The 20,861-nt window shown below is 40.9% G+C and overlaps 1 protein-coding gene across 1 annotated transcript in view; it reads left to right on the top strand.

Moving 5' to 3' along the window:
* Positions 1 to 14,345, top strand: part of VPS41 (VPS41 subunit of HOPS complex) — a 110,710-nt gene extending 96,365 nt beyond the window's left edge. The window contains exons 26-29 of the mRNA XM_033007122.2: positions 7,672 to 7,771; positions 8,571 to 8,615; positions 10,011 to 10,090; positions 11,686 to 14,345. Coding sequence (XP_032863013.1) covers positions 7,672 to 7,771; positions 8,571 to 8,615; positions 10,011 to 10,090; positions 11,686 to 11,766 — 306 coding nt within the window. The 3' untranslated portion in view covers positions 11,767 to 14,345. The remainder of the gene's footprint in view (positions 1 to 7,671; positions 7,772 to 8,570; positions 8,616 to 10,010; positions 10,091 to 11,685) is intronic.
* The last annotated feature ends 6,516 nt before the right edge of the window (positions 14,346 to 20,861 follow it).

Genomic DNA, 20,861 nt, shown 5'->3' with positions numbered 1-20,861 from the left:
GATGGATCTTGGGTGTTTCAGACTATTTTATGCTGACTGACTGTCCAATATTGGAAGGTCTCATGACCAGTACTTTTCATTCTGTTTCATATATGAGGAGGCAGAACACAATGTGCACTCGCCAGAACATTCACCAGGTATTAGAGCTGTATGTTAACTGCCATACTAACTAAAAGAAGATGAACTTTTAAAATCAGATTCATGTCATCTGTGTAGAACGTGTTGATGTCTATGCATTTAAAAAAAAAGGACTGCTCACTGGATTATGGGAGTTCTTATCCCAGCATAATTTCACAGGTATGCGCAGTTCCCTACGTGACCGGGTCTGATGCGTGTTTGTAAGAACTTAAAAGAAGCATACCCTCCAGTGTTCCTAAAAGTAACAACAGAGTGTGTTGCACTGCATACTTGAAATCTCCCTGCTACCAAAGGAAGCCCAAACTTGAGTTCTCTTTGACCCTGCTCTGCACCTTTCTACTGAGAGACGTAAGGATAGAGAGCAGCTTGAATGCAGCCGGTGTGACTGCAGAGTCCAAGAAAACATAGCCCAGTGAGCAGCTGAAACTCCAATTTTCTGAACCTCATAAACATTTGTTTCCCATCTGCTATTAGTCTTGGGACATCTCTAGCTAATAGATAGGCTTGATGGTTTTCGGTAAGGTCACAGTTGGTCTCTTTTGAGGCCAAATAAAGCCTATAGGTACTAGAACCTTCAGTGATGCCAGAAGGCCTTTTAAAAAGGCAGAGTTTAAGCCTTTCCAAGGCTTTTCCTTTATTTTGTTATTATATGGACTTTAGATTATGACTTTCACTGTTTCAAAGAAGCATTTTATGTGTCTTATTCTCCTGACATTTGTTATGTGCAAGGAGCTACCCCAGATAAACAGATACATGTTTGCATGTAATGCATGTTGTCACATTACTTCCAGTTTTTAGTTGACTTAATGAGATGCTGATATCCTTCCACAATGATACTAGCTAAACAGCATGCTGCATTTAAACAGTCGGGTGTTAATCTTGCTGCTGTCAGTACTCTGCCGCTTGCGCTGCCGATCCTCCTGTTTCTGCATTCTCTTGAAATCAAAATGTAATTTTTGGTGTGTCTGCAGGTAGACTGAGACAGTGCTGTGTGCATAGCTGCAGCTTTACACGTATGCAAAGTACATTGCGTGGCTTCAGACAAAGCTGATGACATTGTTTGGTCACGTTTTGGGGAGGGAAGAATCATTTTGTCTTCAAATACCTTTTAACAAAATTACTTTGGGATTAAAAGGATGTATTTAACCTTCAGAGTGATATCTAAAATTATTTGCTGTTAGCACTGAAATGCTTCATGGATTTCAAATTAATTAATTTTTAAGTAGATTTGGATAGCTCTAGGGCTAAAATTTACATCTCATAGGAATAATAGAAATTAGGGAATCTTAGTGTAATTTGTGCTTAGCTTTCTTGTACAACAGCAAAACAATATATCAAAAAAAAAGTGGGGAGACTGTTTTTCTTTAGAGAAATGTAAGGTATACCTTAAAATAAGACTGTTCCTGAAGTGTTACAGGCAATGTAAAGTGCACCGTTTATGAACAGATGGTGTGTCTACACAGAAATTTAGAGATGTGATTGCAGCTCGTGCAGGCTCACCTAAGTAGCCCTCGATTGGCAAGCTCAATTTCTTTATAGCAGGACTGTTTCTGCATTCAGCGTGTGCTTCAGGACATGGCTGGGACTTCAGCTAAATGCCTAAGCCACGTCTCGTTGCTGAGGGCAACTCTGCCCTAGCTTCATTACTGCTGCCTCGTTAGCTGTTTTAAAGCTAGCCTTTGCTGTGTTTGTATGATGCCTGGTCACACCTTCACACGTAGCTCATGGTAAGAAGTCCATATCCTCTATTCTGGCCTGACACAACTCTTTGGGTTTTGGTAAAAGCTTCCTGATTTATATCACCTAACGTACCAGACATTTTACACTTGTATAGAAATCCGAATTTCATTGACCAGGACCTTCTATAATTTCATATATTTGGATCTCGAGCTCTGTATGTACATAAGTTTTGTTGTTCCTATTTTCAAAGGCAAAAAAGAAAATCTTGTGCCAAGACCCACAAAGGAGGTGCGCAGGTAAAGTTAGAACCTGTTGCTTGACTTGCAAGTCACTGCCTAACATGAAAACTATGCTGATCTTTTCATAAAGTTGGCTGCCCAAAAGGTATTACAGCTGTGCTGTTAGATTATTTAATTGTGGCCTCCTTTTGCAAGCCCTCATACAATTGTTTTGTGCTTATGCAAGTATGCGGATGCAAATTTCCTGTTACCATAGAACCACAGACTGGTTTGGGTTGGAAGGGACCTCAAAGCCCCCCCAGTCCCACCCCCCTGCCCCGGGCAGGGCCCCCTTCCCCCAGCCCAGGGTGCTCCCAGCCCCGTCCAACCTGGCCTTGAACCCTTCCAGGGAGGGGGCAGCCACAGCTGCTCTGGGCACCCTGGGCCAGGGTCTCCTAAATATCCACAGCAGTAAACTTTACATTAGATGTGATTTGAAATATGGGTAGGAGCTAAAAGTAGTGCCTTTCACAGACTTTGTCTTTTTGAAAACAGTTCTTTACATCCCAGAAAATCCAAGTGAATCAAATTGAGTGGCTGCCAGAGCATGCCATGTGTGGCTTACAGTGTGCGCTAGAGAATCCAGCAAGGAAGTCTACTAATGCAACAAAATATGTTGTAATTTTTTTTTTTAATCTGGAATCTTCCCTGAATAATTTAAGTTTTTATTAATGCTGGCATATTGCAGACCAGTTACTTCACTTGAGCAAATTACCACTGGTTAGATGAACTGCTGCAACTGTTCTGTGTGCTGCTCAAGCTCACCTCAGCTCTAAAGTAAATGTGGTTAACTCACACCTTTGAAAAGGAGTTAACATCTGTTCATTACCAACCAACCGAGCATGGCACTAAGATAAAATTAGGTATTCTGTTGGATAGAAAAAAAATGTAGACCACATGAGACTTTGTTCTTAGGCTACAACATCAATTAAGTACTTATAATTTGCTTTTGCTCTGGCATTACAGCTCTGCTTTACAAGTAGGGATCTGTTAAAATGCCTTATTATTCTTCAAGAATACCCATTTTTATTTTCCAACTTCAGGAAGTGCAATTCTGCCATGAATTTAAAACCCTCTTAAGTATTCTGCTATATGAAAAGATTAAAGTACCCGTTTAAATGTTTTTCTGAACTGGGATTAAAACTCCAAGTAATTATTTTTGTTTGTTTTTTCCCTCCTGAGGATCATTTACTGTAATGTTTTCACTGTGTCATCATCTGAGTTAATACATTAAAACCGTAGTACGTTATTGAGTGACACTGGTTAACTGTAGTGATGCATTCTGATTTTAGTGTTTATATACAGTAACATTTATAGACAACAAAATTATGAAGACATGGGCCACAGAGAAAAAGCTATAGTTGTCTGAATTTTAACAGGAGTATTTATCAAGTCAAGTGTAGTCTAAAATTTTTTTATTATATTTTATATCTAACTCCTGAAATCTAGTTCTTTGGTGCTATAAGTTTATAGATAAAATGGACCGCAGACTACATCCTTTGAATTTATAAACTCCTGAAGATGTGTTGTCTTAAGGAGAAACCTACTTATTTATTAGAAATGACACATTCCTAGCACTTATTTTATTTAATGGCAAATAAATCACCATGCTTCTGTCAACATTTTCAACATAACTAAATACCATTCAAATCTGGGGCCAGCTAACCAAATTGAGTCAAGTCAAATTGATACCCTGACAAAAGTTTAATAATTTTCATCTATACTGCTTACATTTAAAAGTGTTTTCAAAGACAGAGAATCAAAATGCAGCTTTATCTCCATACGGTTGAAAGTTGATGTCAGTGTAACTTTAATTCGGTTCCCACACAGAGACATTGCTCCTCTGGGACTCATACAGAATCTCTGTTCCCCTTAAGAATTTACCAGTGCAATTATTTTTAAAAACTCCCGTAGCCAACACAATTAGGGCAGTAATGCTCATATTTGGAAACTGTAGCAAAATCAGCATTTCCTACTGGTATTGCTATGCAAAATATAAATTCAACCTATTATTTTTTTTTCAGTGAAACCAGTGCTACTGATGATGTTTTTATACAAGTACTTTGAACTGAAACTCATCAGTTGTACAACAGTTTGATCTTAACAAGTACCTTCTTTTTCAAATGTACGATTGGACTTTGTATTTGCCTTTTATCTTTAGTTCCCTGGAAATTAAATTGAAAAAGAATATGAAATGGCTGACGTGTTGAAGTCTCTAGTATCTGATTACACAGTGGTCTTAACTTAGGAACAAGAAATGCAGGAACCTTTCTTAAAATAAGTCATGTAATCATGCTCGAGGTTTCTAAAGCACCGTATCACACGTCTCTCAGAGAAGGCTGATAGAAAAATCCTCTTATTTTTGCACACGTGAGTTAGTTATGAGCCTGTTACACTTTCAGAATGTATAAAATTGGTGTCTTTTCAGCTTTGGTCCATACCTGAGGAAAGCTTAGGAAATGCTTGTGGTGGTGGAAGAAATTTAAATACCTCTTGCATTTCAGGAAGAAATGCCTAATTTCTCACCCTTTGTATGACAGTTGTTAGAATAAAACTTCGAAAGATGTTGGTGTTCTATGTTTTTCCCCCTAGTGTGAAAATCTAAAAGCATTTTGTTTAGATGAAGTATCTCTAGATTTTGTGGATTAGCCATTCTGCTCAAACGTTGACTTACTAGTTCACCCTTCAAGTGAACCTGCAATAACTCTGATGGATAACAGAGATTCATCCATTCATAGAATTCACATCTATCCATCCATAACAGAGTTTATGAACTGATAGACCCCGACGATAACCTGATGAATGCTGCTTGAAACAGCACCTGGAAATATTGTTGGGTTTTGCTCCTGAACATGGGTAAGCTGCTGTTCCAGGCACCTTGGAGGCACTAGGGCACAGGGGGCAGCTGGCACAGAGGGACGTCTGCCTTTTGGTTGTAAAGACTAAAAATAATGTGCTTTCAACTGTGGTCCTGATGCCAGTTGGAAAAATTTGGTTAATTGACATCGAGAAACTTGGACTTGTTTGAGTGCTAAGCTGAATCAAGGCCTGAATTTATTCCCAGAGTTCTGAGTATACCCTTTCAAATTAACTGCATACCGCAGTGTTCTCCTTTAAAGATAACGTTAGGCATTTGTAAAATCAGGACTTTTTAAATTAAATACAAGTTTTTATGGCTTCTGATTTTAAGGATGCAGTAGCATCTTCCCAGAGATAGTCAGAAAATGAACTAGGATTCTTTTTTTGCAATAAATGTTTTAGTTTCAGCAGGTTCCATTAATTTGGTAAAAAGCATTATATCTGCCTAAAACTTCTTTCTGTAGGTGTACCAGGCTCTCCTGCATGTGCTTACAATGATGTGCTTTTAAAGGGTAAAAAAAAAGTTCATTTTCATCCTCTCTGAGTCCTATTTCTTGTTGGAAAGTGGTTCCATTACAGACTTATGCCTGATGTCAGTTTTAACTAGTTTAACCTAATCTTAGGATGCACAGTTACATACTTCTCCCTCCTTTTAATGTAAAGAAGTTAAGTCAAACATTCTTTCTCCCTCTCTAATCTCCAAATTCCCTCCCCTAATTCCCTTTCTGTAACTCTTAAGTAATCCACCTCATCTTTGAGTTCTTCAAATCTGTTTCTGCAGAAGTGTTGAGATTTATTACCTTGAGATTTGACATTTTACATTCTTCATTGTGACTTTATATAACAATAGCTGCCTTCGGTATTCCATTTCTAGCAAAATAAGGTCTGACAAGCAGTCATTGAACGTGGTATGGAAAAATCTTAGTGGAGTTTAAATAATGGGAGAAAGACAGTGCATGTGTCTTATAAGGTATTTCTGTTATTTCTGTTTTTTAAGGCATCTAACAGTATTGAGGTTTTCCAGTGACCCGATGAAGTCTACTGTTTCCCTCTTAATTTTTGTTTTTCAAAATTAAGTTTTCCTATTGGCTAACTGTATTTTAAGTAGAAAATAGTAAATCATGCTCCCTTCTTCCCACTGTATCTCTGTTCCACCCCACTCCTTTAACATCCCTGCTTTGCTCCTTTTACTTACACATCGGTTTTTTTCATCTGCTTATGCTGAGTGCAGCTAGCAAAGACTCCAGTGCATAGCCAAGACCTCATCCACTCTAAGGTCTTTGGTGACAGAATATTTTGAATCAGGCAAGCACTCATTCTGAAAAACAGTCTCATTCAATTGTCCTTGCAAAAAGTTTCCTGTATATTTTTCAAAGCTAGCGACATTCTTCTACATTTTAGAAAAAATTTAACATTCTCTCTTGCCCTTGGATAAAGTTGGAAGAGGAAAGACATACTCAGATATTTCCTGAGATTATCACAGATAAAAGTGATTAATTTTCTGAGCCTTTGTCTTGAGCTGCATTCAGTTTCTGGTGCTCTGAAATGTTTTATAGCTCAGTGTGTCTAAATCTGGAGAATGTCACTTATCCACTGGCATGCCCGGTTTGAAATGCTTAATGTTACCCAATTTTAATTTTTTTAATGTATTTCAGATTTGCAATCTTAATTGCATATCGTTCTTGGCAGTGTGTCCTTATTACTTTGCAATGTGTATGTGAGAAGATAGGGGTTTGGACAGCATTTGCTTGGCTGTAAAATCTATTATTATACTTCTTTTTCGATATTTGCTTTAGCTGTATCTTGGACTATTTTAAAATGCTTAATGTCTCCTGCAATGCAAATAATCAGGAGAAAGGAATGGACATTGCCTCTTTATACCGCTTTTTTGGTAGGGTTGTTCAGCTTAGAAATGACTGTGAGCCTCTCTTGAAAGCACTTTTCAGAGGAATTGTCTTGGAAAACAAATTTCCAAACATCGATACAGGAGGAGGAAGAAAAATTCCACAAGGCTTATTTGGGTTTCTCCTATTTTCATACTTGCCTCCTTAAGTATTGTGAAATAAGGCTCTGTATAATTTTGATGCTCTTTATCCCCTTCTGTGTCTCACAACATTGTCAGGCAATGACATGTCAATCTAATGGAAAATATTAAATAAGTAGAAAATAAGCTTTTTGCTAAATAGGAACAAACTCTGGACCTTTGGTTAGTTGTATGGACGTTTAATACTGCTTACTAAATGACACCTCAGCAGGAAATATATTTGAACAAAATAAATTTTGAATTGCTGTGGTTACGAAGGTTTTATGATTATCAAATGCCTTTCCTAAAGAAGACGGGAAAGATATGTGTAGAAGAAATTTTGAAGTGGTTTGGAAAGCAATTGAGGGGCACCATAAAAATCCCTCACCATGGGACGTTGTTAAGCCAGGTTCAGAGGAAGAAGATGATAATTTATGACAGTAATATATTTGTAAAGGATTTGATTTTTTTTTTGAGGGTTGTTGGGTTGTTTTTTTATAATGCAGGTTTTTCGTTTAGGTAGAGGTGGTGGTAACAGGAGGGCCCTTCTTTCCCTCCTTTGTAAGAGCTTGGAAAGTTTTAGACATTCCTCGCACTCTCCTTGGCAGCAGGAACCCAGTGGAGGCTTGAGAAGGTGGTTGATACGCCCACCCATTCAACAACTGCTGTATCTTATGTTCTTTGCACCAACAGATCTTGCTGCGGGAGGGTTGCAAAAAGATACTTGTTGCCGATTCTCTTTCTTTATTGAAGAAAATGCATCGAACTCAGATGAAGGGTGTTCTAGTAGACGGTGGGTACAGAGGAAACATGGTGACTTTCAAGGTTTTGCAGTCTTTTACTTGGTTTATGGACCAAAGCCACATGACTGTCCGCTTTGGAAGCTGCTCAAAAGCCTGAGTATTGTGCCTTATGTGTAGAGGGTAGTCAGATACCAGCTGCTTTACCCCTTGAAAAAGCTGCTCATATCTCAAAAACTACAAGACCCAGCATGCAGCTTTTCCTCTTGATCAGTCTCTGCATAGCCAGTAACGTGTTGTGTCCTGCAGTTTGTCTGTAAAGGTGAAAAATGCTGCTCGGTGCCAACACAAGACAGTCGGATGATAATAATCTGCAACCAAAGCAAAAGCTATGAGTTTTCAGAAATAGCTGAAGATATTTTACAAGGTGCTAATGATGCACGTGAGCAGCGCTGTAATTCACCCCAGCTGAGTGTTAATACCGAGAGGCAAAAGCTGCCAGAAGGACAGGGGATCAGCGCGTACGCTGCAGAGATCCTGGGCACCCATCCTAAGCTCCTTTTTTTCAGTTCGCCTTCTGCCTCTGCGGTGCTGATCCTCAACAGCCTCACTCCTGCAGTTCTGCCATCATCAGATGCAGAAAATCTAAACATTTCTCATGCTGTTAATAGAAATGCTGCTTCAGTATTGCTCTTCAATTTTTAATAGACTCTGTTAGACATCATAGATAGTTTAAGACCAAGCTCCATTTCTGTAATAGCAGTATGTTCATGCCAGCTTTATAAAAAAGTAAACATGGAGTTTGTTAACAGAGCTGTTACAAGTCTGGTTTGGTTTGTTTTGTTTTTCCAGAGGAGAATATCTGTGAATCATGCCTGTCTCCAATACTTCCTTCAGGTAGGGTGCTTTTCTAGAAGAGAAAGAGGTTGTCTCTGTTTTTGTTTATTGTTGTTTTTCTTTTGTTTGTTCATTTTGTTAAGAGGGACTACTATTTGCTTTTATTCATAGAAATGTGTAGTAGTCTCCCTCAGGAATCATTGTATAAATTTCAGTCTCCTGTCCAAAGCTTGCTTATGAATTCTGGCGTGGGAGTGGAATCTAACTTGAATTTTTTTTCTTGAAGTAAACCCAGATTTTTTGCCTTACTCATCTTTGACTTCCCTATTTTCTGTTTGGAAATACATGGGATGCAAGGCAACTTTTAATTCCATCAGCATACATACTCTCAAAGACTATTAGAACCACAAAACTAAGCTGTTGCCACCAAATCTTGTCCAACTCTGTTGAACAATATAGACTGGACTTGCAGATTATAAAGTTTTATGGAATATACTTTTAGTCTGAGTGGTGGAAAACTCTTGGCTTCAGTCACTGCTGTCATATTTGAAATAACTTATAACAGAATGTAGTTTTAAAACATCATCTAAAGTTAGTTTTGAAACTTGAAATTCAGGATGTTATTTCGAAGATCTACATTCTGCAAGGGAACTGCAGTCCAGAAATACCAACAGAGCTGTTGGGCACCTTAACAAAGTATATGTATGGACTTTTTTTTTTGTTCGCCGAGTGTGCATAGCCCAATAGAATCACTTACGGTTTTTCAATCTGGCTTCTACCGTTTTTCACTTAAATAAATAAAAGAACAGCTATAGCATGATCACACGCACCAACGTACAGACCACAGCAGCCCCACGGTGCTGGCAAACCTGGCAGAGCTGAGTGCGCCAGGGCCTGGGGCCGCGTGCGTCGAGGGAATGGGAGCCAAGGAGCCGAACGTGGCTGATGCCGATGAGCGCGGGGGTCACCCCTTGTGTCCCTGGGGGAATCGAAAGGCACATCGTGCGCTTGGGCGGCTTCTTGCCCAGTTCCAAGACGGTGGCATGCAGTGTAGGTGCTAGAACTGCTTGATGTCCTGGCTCTCCCCATGCCACTGCCGGAATTTTTTTGCTAACTTTTCTTCAAAGCGGCTGAATTATTTAGTGGGAGTTTCCTCTTCTTCCTCCCCAGATTTCGCATGTAGCACGTATTGACATGAAAAATTTCTGGTGAAAATGTATACAGCCTTTAAACCACAGAATAAAAGTGACTTGTAACTCCATCACTGGGACACGTTACCTGAAACCATCGCTCTCCGTGGTGTCTGTGAACGAGTCAGAATAATTTGGAAGTGAATTCGAGAGATGTTACTTGATGTTTCTCTGTGTCTAATAGAGTGCAGGCATATTCTGCTGTAGCCACTGAATCATTTGTTTTATTGCTCTGTTGTAAGGAATTTACTTTTCTCTTTCCCAGATGCATCCAAGTCCTTCAACGTGGTAGTGTTCCACTGCAGACATATGTTTCACAAGGAGTGCCTCCCGGTATCTAACACAGTAAGTGACTAGCTTAATCTCTCTTAACACCTTTGCCAAAGATAAAAGGACAAATTATTTCCTTTTGTCGACTGTGGAGAAGGGCAAGGGTCCATCAGGAATTTTAATATGATTACAGTAATGATTTGTGATGATACCCCATAGTAGTGTGTGACTGAGGAAAGGTCGTTTAGGGCCACTGCAACTACAGTTCAGCTAATTTAGAAAGAAGCTTCTGCTGTTTGAGAAGTATTTTAGCACTTTCTTCAATCTGAATATGTAATGCAGCTTTGAGATATACAGGAAATACAACCTGCTTGATTTTTTTTATGAATTCTTTTCTGTTGCAGCTCTCACTTTAAGTATGTTTCAGTGAAGATGAGAATAAAGATACTTTCTTAAGTGAACCATATTAAATGATTCTGACCTGGAAGGAAAAAAAATCACTCATTTCAGAGTGAATATTTAAATATCTTTGTAATCATCTTTATGCTCAGAACATGTTTTTCTTCATCAGGGAAATCTTTTTTTTTCTTCTTTTTCTTTTTTCTTTTTTCCAGTGAAAACAAATCAAAAAAGTAATTTCTAGTTATAACCAGTTTTGCATTTAGGAGTGAAAGCATCGGAGTGGTAACAAAATCAGAAAGAAAATGGAATTTAGGCTTTTCTGATTCTGTATCTGTCTCTGAAAATGAACATCTAGTGAAAAAATAACCTTGGTGATTCACTTAATCTTCAAGTAACCGAGTAAAGTGCTTGCAGCCATATGGTCAGCACGTATACTTAAATACGTTATGAAAATCTTAATGAATTAGATCATTTGCATGAGAAAGCCCAACATCTAGTAAATATCTATTCAAGCAATATTTACCACCAATATTATTATTTGAGAAATAATCTAAAATTTATTTAACCTTCTCAGTTTTTTGGGGCAGCTAACTTGTCAGATGGGATTTTTAAATGTGACGTGGATATTACATTAGATATATTCTATAACACGTATGAATATCCAGGTATTTGCATACATCTGAGCCAAATTCTCCACTGCCATAGTATTTCTCAGCCCTAGGTAATCAGCTGTGTTACTGATACTTGGTTACTGGTGAGGTACTGAAAGGAAAGTAATGCATGCAGAAAGCATTGCACAGAGCTAAACAGGGGAGTAACAATAAACACATATTTGCTATCAAATGGGCAGTATTCAGGCCATATCCTCAGCTGCTGGAAATCTGTGGAGCACTGTCCAAAGACACCCAGTGGTCAGTGGAGCCAACCAAGGGCCTTTCTCTCTTCTTTATGAAGGCAATAAGTGATACTGTTGACTCTCTGTTTTTCATTTTTGTTGTAGAGGAAGTTTTCCCTTGCTCTCCTGGAGGGTGGTGACCTTGCACTTGGAGTGAGTGGTGAGACGTACTGCCCTCTGACTCCAGAACAGCCTGCTTCAATGTGTTCTTCTGTATCACCTTCCTATACCTATCCAGGAATACATCAATAGGGAACAGCCTGACTGTGAACAAAAATGTTGAGAAAGGCATCAGCGCTTTTCCTTCCTCTTCCCACATTCTAACGGGGTTAGGTTTCTCTGAGTGATTCTTGTTTTCTTTTTCAATCTCTAGGCATCTCCTGTCCAGTTCTGCAACATATGCAGTGCCAAACACCGAGGACCAGGAAGCGCAATCCTGGAGATGAAGAAGTAGCAGTCCCCTCGTTCTCCCTGCCCGTGTGTGACACCAATTCTGTTAGGACCATGCAGAGCCACTGTAGTTTCTGTTGGTCATCATTTCTGTATATAATCCTGATTGTGATTTAAAACTGGTTTCTGTAAGTTATTCAGCTTATTGAACATGTTCAGGGAGGAGAAAATGTGAAAATCTTTCCCTAGTGAGTTTTTGTTATGCAATTCATATGTCACTGTTCCTTTGCTCAGCTAGTTACTTAACTCTGGAAGAGAAAATAGAAATAAAATGGGAAGACACAAAAAAAAAAAAAAAAAAAAAAAAAAAAAAAAAGAACCGTTTGGAGATTTGTGCTTGCTAACAGTTAAATGTGCTTTATATCAGGTTCATGGTTAGATACAGAAAGAAAGATGAATTGCTGTGAATTCAGCTCACCAAACTACTTTTGTCCTGATTTAGTCTTTTAGTGAGCTGTTTAACTTGAGACCCATAGGAGTCCATCTGCTTTTGGTGGAACTGCTGCAGGGCTTGAAGCTGGCTGTGGGCTGACTCATACATTAAATTAATCAACTCGTTAACTGTTAATTCCACACACTAGCAATTTACCTTGGTGGTATGGTTACACATTCATAGTTTGTTATAAACTGGTTATTTTTGCAGGTGATCTTCATGATGCAGTAGTTTAAGGTGGGCTTTTCTCTTGTTAAACTCATCCAGAAACTGTATCTTTAGATGTTAGCAGTAGGTCAATCCACTTAGAAGTGTGGCTGTAGTGTGTGACTTCATTTAAATATGGGGGGAAGAGAAATTTGGCCTTGCAGAGATAAGATCTTTAGGAGTTTCTTTTGGCCTAGAAATTTAATATCTAAGTTAAATAAGTCTATTTGAATGTTAACAAAAATTGTATTTATTGTTAATTTCAACAATGTTCTGTTTTGTTGATCCAAATGAGGTGATCTTTCAGAATGTCTTCACAGTAATGTAATCTCTTTATAATGTTCTCTGATTAAATTAAATATAACCATCTTTTCCCTAAAAAAGGTAATTTTTCAGAACTCCCAAGATATTTTTCCTCTTCTTAATAGCTGGAGTTGGAAAGTAAAATGCATTGTTTTACCATCAAATTGTGAGGTTTAAACAAGTAGTTAACATCATAAGTTATGAAGAAACAGTGTAGTGCTACTGCAGTGTATCTGTAGAACTGGAAAATACAACAGCTCTAAGTTCTTCTGTACCTTACTTCCATGTAGGTACACCTTAAAATAATTCATATTGCAGAAACCTAGATTTCTGGTTTATGTAAATTCATTATACTCTTTTGATACCCCCAGGCAGTTGGCTGAGCTCATCTAGCAATCTGGAGAGTGACTTCTGTTGTCCACTGTGTAGATCTGTATAATACTGGAATACAATTTTAAGTGTATTAGAAATGCTAGGATTTACTCTGCATGGTTACAGAGACAAAATTATCATTAAAAGGCTAGATCTCTCAAAAACATAGCAATCATATTCTATTGTGATAATACAGACAGCTGAGGAAAAAATAAAAATTGGTGCAGGTTATTTCTGGACACGCGTAACCGAAGGATGGGAGTTGTGTAGTGCAGAGCACAGTCTGCATACATCAAGCTTCACTTGTAAGAATTACTGCCTGGCTCTGGAGCAGTTCCTTTTCAGCACTCGTACACATTCTCAGGTATATTGTTCATTTATCCATTCTTTACTACACTGATCAGGAAAGCTGCTTTGATTCCTGGTAAACTCCAGTGAGCTCAAGACCTATTTCACCATGATATTTGAGCTCTGGCGTTCCTGTAGACAAGTTCAGAAACTTTTTTAAAAAACCTCTTCCAGTAGCTCTAAGCAGCTTTTCTCTATTGTACCCTAAGAAAGCACTGTGCAATGCCATAACTGTCAGCTTGCGGGAGGAAATAGTCAAATTACTCCTATACAGTTTTGCCACAAAGTGTTCTGTAGCTCAGAGTTATAATTTAAAGCAGGTATATTGTTTACTTCAGCTTGGCCTTAAATTCCCTAAAGCATTTGAGCATTCAGTGACTCAGTTTGCTAGCCTGCCATCACCAGCAATCATACTGCATTATACCCTGGCATATTCTTTGCATTATGCAAGTAATTTTAAATCACTGTATGAAAATCTAATCAAAATCTTCTCTAAATCCAAAGCTTCTTTCATTTGGGCTTCAGGGACTACCCTTTTCATGTTCCTGAATTCTAAATTTGCTCATTAACATTCAGCAAGAAATGTACAGTCCTGACTTTGATTCACTTTTCTTCCTAAGAAACCTTCACATCATAGAAAATGTCTGAGGTTAGAGTCTAAAATATTCAGCTACCCAAGAGCTTGTCTTCTTGGAGAACAGTTCTGCCTGAAAAGTAGCCTTAAAGTTGCATAACCCTTCAGAAAATTACAGAATAGCACTTACCCAGATTCACCAGACCTTACTTAAGACGTCATTCCATTTATCAAAGTGTTGGTGCTTCTAAGGTAAATTTAACAAGGGAAATGCTATTTTTTCACTGATCCATCCAGTTCTGTGTGATTTCTTCAATGGTGACCAATAAAGCTAACTGAAGTGATACATGGTGGTTCAAGTAAGAATGCATTGGGCTGCCATATCAGAGAAGCAAAAGTATTTTGGTGATGAGTCTTTGGATGATGTTTCTCATCCTTGTTTTATTATTTGAGACCTGCAGCGCTGTGTGACAGGCTCGGTGACAATGTTGGGCTACACTAAAGGTTTTGGTGGGCCTAAAAGAGCGAGGAGCTACTGGTGCTTGGTGAGCACAAGGGTATTTAGTCCTGCTGAGATCTTGGCTAAAAGGAACGGCACCAGGGTAAAGGTTGATTTCTGCAAAAGGAGGAGTTAATCTGTTCCTAGCAGACCTGTGGGGACTGGGGGGGACCTGTCAGGAATAAAGCTCTAGCTAGCAATTTGTGGGGCGAACAAGAGGTGCCTGTTGCTCTTGTAATACATGAATTATTTATTGGGTGGTCTTTTTATGGCTGACAGACAATGTCTGCAAGGGACTGGGACAGGCTCTGCAGATCTTTTGTTTCTCACTGAAGCTGAGAGGTGCATGACTGGCTTTTGCCATCTCCTGCTACAGCTGAATCTCACGAGTTTCCCACCTGGTAGCTGTGTCTCGGGGGGCTTGAGGCAGCTCCTCTGCCAGGTCAGTGACGTGCTCAGTCAGCTCTGTTTGGTGCTTGAGCAAGAGCCTGCTGCCCAGCATTACACAAATCGGTGGTGTCGTGGTTAAGACCTGGTCAGCAGCCAACCACCGTGCAGCAGCTCTCTCTCCCTTCCCCTCCGGCAATGAGAAGGGACAGAGAGCCAGGCTTGGGGTTCAAGATAGGACTGGGATGGGGAAAAATCCCCCTTTATGATCACGAGCAAAAGGCAGACTCGTTAGGGGAAGAAAAAAAAAAGAACATACATTTATTACAGACACTAACAACACATAACAGAGTAGGACAGTGAGAAGCATTGCCACATCTTGAGAACACCTTCCCCCCACCCCTCCCTTCTTCCCGGGCTCAGCTCTGCTCCCGATATCTCTACCTCCTCCCCCAGTGGCGCAGGGGCAGGGAATGGGGGGTGCAGTCAGCGCTGCCACTTCCTTCATCTTCGGTGAGGGGAGTGTCCGAAACTTGTTCCTCCTGCTCCATCGTGGTCCCCCTCTCACAGGAGACAGTCCTCCACAAACTTTCTCCGACATGAGCTCCTCCCACGGGCCGCAGCGTTCCCCACACTGCTCCGTCATGGGTCACTAACTTCCTCCGACTGGATTCCCTCCCACGGCTGCAGCCCTTCCCGAGCTGCTCCGGCGTGGGACTCCCCCGCATGCTGCAATCCTCCCGGTGCTGAATTACAGCAGCGGGGCTGCCTTTTCCCATGAGACCCCGGCCTTCTTCGGGCACAGCACCTTGGTCATGCAAGCAGAAGCCACAGGCCATAAATCAATGTCTGCTCCACCATCAATCTCCATGGGTGGCAGGGGGGGCCGCCCTGCCGTCTCACCACGGGATGCAGGGGGGTCTCTGCTCCGGCACACCTCCCCCCTCCTTTCTTCCTCCGTTCCTCCACTGACCTTGGTGTTCATGCAGCTGCAGCAACTCCTCCTCACCAGTCCCACTGCCCGTCACCACGTCCCTTCTTAAATACGTTATCGCAGAGGCGCAGCCGATTGGCTCAATTTCCCAAACAGAAGTGGAGCTGACGTGGAGCTGGGGGAGCTTCGAGAAGCTTCTCACAGGGGGCTGCCCCGATAGCCCCCTCCCCTGCCACCAAAAAACTCCACCACTCACTCAACCCAGGACAGGTGGGTCAGTTAATACTTCAGGGTGTCATTCTATACACAAAGTGTGTTCTCTGGCCGCAGTTGCGTCCAACAGCTGCTCACCTGTGGGGAACCTTGAACCCGGCGGGGGTTGTGTGCTGGCACTGCAGTGCGTTGTTCAGTGTCGGATCTTGGGTTACAGAGCCAGAGCAATGGCAAGATGAGTTGTTTTCCCATGCTCAGATCCACATCGTATTCCTGTTAGAAATAAGTGTTTTCATGGACATTTGCTGCCAAGGGCTTGACTGCAGATTTGTCAAGGACTACTGTAAACCAAGAAATAGCCAGTTGTCTGCTATGTTTTGTAATGTATTTTTAGTAGGAGACTATGCTGCAACATCTTTTTCTAAATTTTGGCTGATAGAGGCTGTCAGTATTCCATATAGACTGCACGGGTTGGCTTATCAAGTTTCCATCTTAGGAAATTTAATCACTTTCTACCTGATAGTTAATGGTTATTCAGCTAAAGTCTTTTAAGCTGGCACCACTGTACTCTTTGCTGTTGTGTACACTACCACAGTGGTTGTCTGCTTGGTGAGTAGAGTTCAAGGGGACTGGAATTGCAAATAACCTCTTGAATGAAAACCTCACGTTGGGTTTCCCGTTTCTGAAATGTTGTGATTTGGCATTCAAGTATTGTGTGTCTCAGTCACCTTGGAAAATACAGTGACATCTTGGCAAGTTGGTTGGATCAGTCCCTGCCTGTGTCATTTGATAGCGGTTTGAAAAAAATACTTGCAGGAAAATTCTTAGCTAATGCTGAACAAGGGCCATCATCTGAATGAGGAAAATCTCTAAGAAGCCCGTTTTCCCTCTCTCCTGTTCTGTTGTACACTTCTGCCTTAATATCTATGCAGCATAACTTTTACCTGTGTTTGCAAATGCCACACACAACATCAGGGTCTCTTCCTCTCTAGAAGAGCTTCCACCTTGAGCAGGTCTTTGCCAAATACTAGCTGTAAATCAATTGCTGTATTCTCAAAATGAATTAAACAAGACTTGTAAGAAATGAAGTACCACATTTAGAGAATGACTCCTTAGTTATATACTTTTGATACTGTCTTCTTACTCCACTGTGCCATGAAAGATTAATTTTCTGTTGGCATTAGAGAAATCCCTAGATGGTGTTTTTTCTGTTCTTGAAGACAATGCGTGCTTTCTCTTCCTATAATAAAATATTAAATTATGCAGAAAACAGGGCAGCTGAAGTGTCTGAGGCATCAAACGCACAAGAGAATAGGATGCGTGAGAAGTTCGAAGAGAAGTCAGTGAGTCATAGTGGGAATGACCTAAATTTAGTCTTAAAAGACTTCAGTAAATTGTGATCATAATAAGCTTTTGCAGTAGAGCAGGTCCTAGGGGCTCTGATGTGTTCAGGCTGTGGCATGCCCCCCCGGAGCCTGCAGTGTGAACAGACAAGGCTGCCAGTGGCTTCTGCTCCTGGGTTGTGCTTGGAACCAGCTGCGGTGCTGCAGCAGGAGGAGGCAGCAACCTCTGGAGCGGGGGCTGGTGCCCCTCCAGCCTGGAGGAACTGCCAGAGGTGGAGGTGTGCTGCGGGAATTAAGGGCTAGAAAGTGGCAGGAGCTGCCCAGGGCAGCTGAATGGTTGGTTGTTTTTTTTTTTTTTTTCCCCCGGCACTTGCTTTTAGTCTGATCCCAGTAGGATTTAAGTCCGACTAGGTTGACAAGGTAACACTAGCTTGGTGTCTGATGGCTGTAAAATGGCATTTAGCAGGATGTCAGCTGGATGACATGTTCCGGATAGTGTTCACACAGGGTGCAGGTTTGTCTGTCTCTGGTGGCAGTGAGGGACGAGAGCCACAACACACAGCTGTGGATTTTTAAAAACTCAGATTAAGATAAAGGTTTTTAAGAATGAGCAGTTGTCTCACATTACCGTGTCTTGCACACAGTATATAGTAGCACTGGAAGGTGCAGGTGACAGTAGTATTTTCACTCTGTAGGACCCATTCAGTAGCCGCTAATTTTGCACATGCTGGCACAAGAATCACTGAAGCACTTCTCACATGCCCAACACCAGCTATTAAGAGTCTTCATCTGGAATTTCTGCAAAGTAATGCAGATCTTTAGTTAAAACTGAAGTTGGGAAGCATTTTCTCTGTGCAGTCTGTAAAGCTGAGCCAAGAATATATTTCTGGCGTAACTCAGTTCGGTGCTGTGCAGAGTTTCATTCTCCCTGCAGTATCAAAAAACTTTCTGGTGATGCACTAAGGGGACTGTGTTCTGTTTACATTATCCCATATTTGTTCTCTCTCTTTCTCCCCTCCTCCCCTCACCCCCCAAAGTATGTGCACTGGAACGAGTGCCTTGTTTTGAATTGTGCAGTGATTTTCAGTCTGTATCTACAAGTACACACACTGGGCTGTGCATCTGTTAAGGTGGGCAAGATCAAAAGTACTTGCTCTCTACGTCCTGCGGAAGGCAGCCAGATCTTTGTTCCTCCGTCGGTCCTGGGGGAGTTCATTCCCCAGTATGAAGACAAGGAAAACATTTTCCTTCAGAGGTGAACTTTCCAAAATAACAGTAATTTTCAGTGGTGCCAAAAGAATCACTGAGGTAGGAAGGGACTTCTCAAGATCAGCTAGGCCAGTCCCCCTGCTCCATCGCCTTCCCAGGGATTGAGATGAGGCTGATGAGCATGTGGTTCCCCAGATCCTACATCTTGCCCATCTTAAAGATGATGATATCCCAGAGGATCAGTTAAAATGAGGAGTACAGCCTCGAAGAGTGAGATTTCCTTTTTCCAGTCTTCAGGAACCTCTTCTGATTGAGACGGCCTTTTAAAGATGATCACGAACGCTTTATTCACGCTGAAGGCTTTGTGCACGGGCATTTTACAATGTTGCAGTCCAGTCCAGAGATGAAGCTAGTACAAATTATTGCGGGTTAGGTCACGGTCCCCAACAAAAGGGCAGATGTTCCAAAGCGCCTGGCTTCGCAGAAGCATTACTCAGTCTTTACAATCATTATTCACAGAAACAGTGCCAGCTTCCTCAGCAGTGGTAAAAATGCAGCTGTGGTTGAGCACATTTCTGACATGCAAACTGTCCTTTGCTGGCTCTTTCTTTCACAGGTAACTGCTCCTCTTGTCCTGCTTATTCACGTAACCAACAGCTGCCCTTGCAGCTCTCGCTGCCGGGGAGTTGCAGTGGAAATCCTCTGTTCCTCCACTGTCTGCACCAAGAGCTACGTCAGGCTGCTTTGGAGCTGTTCATCTTGCATCAGCTCAACAAGCAGATGTAATACCTTCTCATTACTGGTGAATGAAGGATGAAGTTGGAACCTTATTTGTCTCTAAATACCAAGGAGGAATGAATGAAAATACATTGCATGTGATAGGAAGAGATAAAAATGGCAGGCACTTTTTGGGGGAAGGGTGGGAGAAATTCTATTTCTTTAGCAGATTCAGTATAGAGGATTAGTTACTGATTTAATTTAAAAAAAAAAAAAAAAATTTTTTTTGGTAAACTCTTCACGAAGTGGGCTGTAATGCCTGTGCTAGATGACAGAGATCAGAGGTGATGGGCTCAAGTCAGGTATCAGCATATACAAAATCCTCTGCAGCTATTTCAGAGATGCTTGAAAGTTCAGCCTTTATAGGGTGTATCGTATTCACTGCTGTTCCCTCTGGTTTATTTTTCATGATAGGACTCACTCACCTTTAGCAGGCTGAAAAGCAGGTAGCCTGGGTAGCCTGAATGTGCTTCTCCTCTGCTCAGCAGCCACGCTCCGTATCTGTAGGTACAGGTGGCTCAGCAGCCACAGGCTCCGGGGCTGCAGACTGGTGGCAGAAGGACATTTGATTGCTGAAGGCTGTGCTGGAGCTTTGGAAACATGAGGCAGGTTTTGTTCCTGCTGAAACTGATGACAAATTTGGCTCGACTTAAATGAGGACAGCATCTGACCCTCCTTAGGTCGTAGTTTGCAGTATGAACCAATACTGTAAAATCCATTAGATCTGGAACTTTTCCTTCTGAGCTGCCTGTGTTAGTCTGTAACTTCCTTGATGCCTGTAGTATAAAATTACTTTAGCAGTGGAGCTTGGTGGTCATCCATAAGATTCACTGCCAAAGAGGTTTATGACCTTCATTTATCATTCTAGGAAACAGTGAAAAACATTTTAATTAATAATGTGTACTTCCAAAACCCTATTAAAACAAAATTATATGGGCATTTAAAGAGATTATACCTTGTGCTGCTCCTGTGAAATATGTATGTGTTGATAGATGGTTTTAGATGCTTCTTCCCATGTGCTGCACTGCAGTGTTATACTGGAAAGGCTCATGCTGCTGGATCTAAAGAATTAAAAACAAGTGTTGCACAATGAGATTAGGTAAAGAAATTAAATCACCAGGATTTCTTAAACAGACTTTTCTAGATACTGAATACTTTCTCTCCCCTCTTGTGCCTCACCCCAACATGTTCTTCTGTGACTGCAACCAGCCTTTATGTTGAATTGAATCAAACCATGTTACTGAATTAATTTACTATTCATTCAGCTACTATCGTACAATTCATGCAGTGGCAGGTGACAAGATGATTTGTGTATTTCGTTGGGGATGAATCCCAGCAGATGAAATCTAAAACTGGTTGCTGATTTCTGGTGTGATGTCATGCTTATCGTTTGATTCTGGTCTACTGCAAATTCTTGTGTATCTCTTTTTGGGGTTTTTTTGCCCAAAACCAAACAACTCTTCCTATCTCCTTTTTTGTCCATTGTGATGGTGGCTGTAT

The sequence above is a fragment of the Tyto alba genome, unplaced genomic scaffold, assembly GCF_018691265.1.
Source record: "Tyto alba isolate M040663 unplaced genomic scaffold, T.alba_DEE_v4.0 Super-Scaffold_46, whole genome shotgun sequence".
Taxonomy (NCBI): Eukaryota; Metazoa; Chordata; class Aves; order Strigiformes; family Tytonidae; genus Tyto; species Tyto alba.
The sequence above is the reverse complement of the archived record's forward strand: the minus strand, read 5'-3'. Positions and strand labels throughout refer to the sequence as shown.